Raw genomic sequence first — 2,191 nt, 5'->3', positions numbered from 1 at the left:
GTGCTTTGGTGAGTCTTTCATGTTGGGATTCGTTAACAATAGTGTGGCATTGACCGACTCTGCCACAACTTCTTTCTCTAAGGAGATACCTAGCGGCGGATTTCATGGGTTCTACATACTCTAACGAAACCAGTGCAGTTCTATTTAGATAAGAGACAGCACTAAACTTTTTTTTTGGGTAATGCACTTAACTAACGTTGGTTGTTAAAGTGTACTTAATAGCCACATACTGACCCACTTGGATGGGTGGTCCATTGTTTGGGCTTTTTTCTTTTTTATGCCCAGCTGTCTAATGTAGTCAATGATTGGAAAATCATTCACTTCAGAATTCAGTCTAGACATTGAGAGTGACTGGAGTAGTTAGAACTGATAATGGTGTAATCCCAAACAATCTCTTCTGTTCAGCCCTAGCATATTCTTAATCTTCTTAGTTCTCTGCTGATCTCACTCTCATCCCAGGTTCAAGATAAACAATCTTTCTTATCCATCTTTTCTATTACATGTTATTTCATTTGGTTAACCTGGAATCAATGTTGTTTTTCACAATCTCCCTCCCTTCCTAACCCCACTTCTGTTGTGAGGAATGTAAATCGGTGGATTTCTGATTTGAAACTTTATCCCTCTCATCTTAGTTTTATGATTCTAAGCTTCTTGTCCCATCCCCCTCAATTTTGGAGTACTTAGAATTAACACAACCTGACTCTCTGATCCTCATCAGTGAGTCAGGTTGTTTTGCGACTGATACAAGAGAGGCTGGCTGGGCTATTATAGTAATTTACAGAAAGAACTTCATCTGAAAAAATTGTGTCCAATAGAACAACACATTTTGGGTTCTCTTTCAAGACTTCTATGAGGATTACAGACAATTGGGTGTCCTTGTTCTCTCTTCCCTTGTTCAAGTGGACAAGGTGATCAGTAGACCCATAAATTGACTCAGCAGTTGCAAGTGCCAGTCTTCTCTTTCCTATACAATCCATCTCTCGAATTAGAAACCAATTCCCATTCTTCTCGGACAATTTGGAGGAACCTATTAAAGCTTCTGCAATGGAAGGGATTATCGCAGATTGCCAAGGGATATTCTCATGCAATAGATACAGAGATCACTTTTTGGGTCCATCTTTCCTTCCTTTTTTGAACCTTGGATGCCATGGAATCTGAGAAAAGAGGATTGCCAAGAGCAAGAGTGGTCTTCACTTCCTGGCTTTCCATGCTTTTCAGAAAATCCAAGCTGAATTCTGACTGCCGGTGTTCCCATGCCTCTTCATTAGTGAAACCAAATTCAATTGTTCGTGATTCGTGACTTCTCAATTGAGATGCAATGCTTGTGATATGGTTGGTCTCCGATATAGACTCGGTGAAAGAAATCGAAGTCGATTCAGGGAAAATGCTGGTTTGATTGTACTGAGATGTGGAAGGCCACCAAGGGTAAGATTTTGAATAGGTATACCTCTTGGCACTTGAGTTTTGGTTGTTGAATAAGGAAGAGCCTTTATGGTGGAGGATGTGATTAGGCCTTAGATGGTGTAGGCTGTGGCATAACCTGTTCCATCTTTTCTTCAATTCAACCAAATCATCCTGAAAAAAATAAAATATTAATAAAGGAGACACGTTGTAAGAACAGAGGAAGAGAACTTAATTGAAAGTTGTTTAAAACATCATCATCAACATCTCTTTACCTTGTGATGGGTGTCAGCTTTATATGGCTGCAACCAGTAAGGCAAGTTGGTTGGACCCTTGACCATGTCTTTGGAATTGCAAGAGCTAAGAAGAGAGGAAGATGGGTTTTGCTGGCCTGATGTGAATATGGCTGCCTCTTTTTCAAAATTGGAGATACAATCAGCACAACAGGTGAGACTGTCTGGTTATTCCTTAGGAGTGAAAGGTTTTGTTTCTGGCACTAGAGATTTGTTTGGAGAGAGAGATACCTTTGAGTCAAGGGCACTACAAGAATGAAAAAAAAAGAAAAGATTAAATCTAATGCAAAAAAGGAATTTAAAAAAAAAAAAAAAAAGAAGAATCTCTAAATTTTCTAGTCAAAAAAGAAGAATCTCTAAATTTTCTAGTCAATACAGATATGGTAAATGAATTTCATATATAGTAACTAATGCTCTGTTTTTATTTTTCTATTTATTGTGGGTACTTTATTTTATTCACATTTGGTGATTATCAAAAGAAAATTTCTTCCAGATCT

At 38.1% G+C, this 2,191-nt stretch overlaps 1 protein-coding gene across 1 annotated transcript; it reads right to left on the bottom strand.

The window, feature by feature from the left end:
* Positions 1 to 1,080: 1,080 nt before the first annotated feature.
* LOC122672385 (protein SMAX1-LIKE 4-like) lies at positions 1,081 to 1,858 on the bottom strand. The gene is made up of 2 exons (XM_043869869.1): positions 1,677 to 1,858; positions 1,081 to 1,575 (listed from the first exon to the last, which is right to left on the bottom strand). The coding sequence occupies exons 1-2, from the start codon at positions 1,740 to 1,742 to the stop codon at positions 1,081 to 1,083; spliced, it is 561 nt and encodes a 186-aa protein (XP_043725804.1). The 5' UTR covers positions 1,743 to 1,858.
* Between the last annotated feature and the right edge of the window lie 333 nt (positions 1,859 to 2,191).

This window comes from Telopea speciosissima, chromosome 8 (genome assembly GCF_018873765.1).
Source record: "Telopea speciosissima isolate NSW1024214 ecotype Mountain lineage chromosome 8, Tspe_v1, whole genome shotgun sequence".
In the NCBI taxonomy this organism is placed as follows: domain Eukaryota; kingdom Viridiplantae; phylum Streptophyta; class Magnoliopsida; order Proteales; family Proteaceae; genus Telopea; species Telopea speciosissima.
This window is presented reverse-complemented; position numbering and strand designations above follow the sequence as displayed.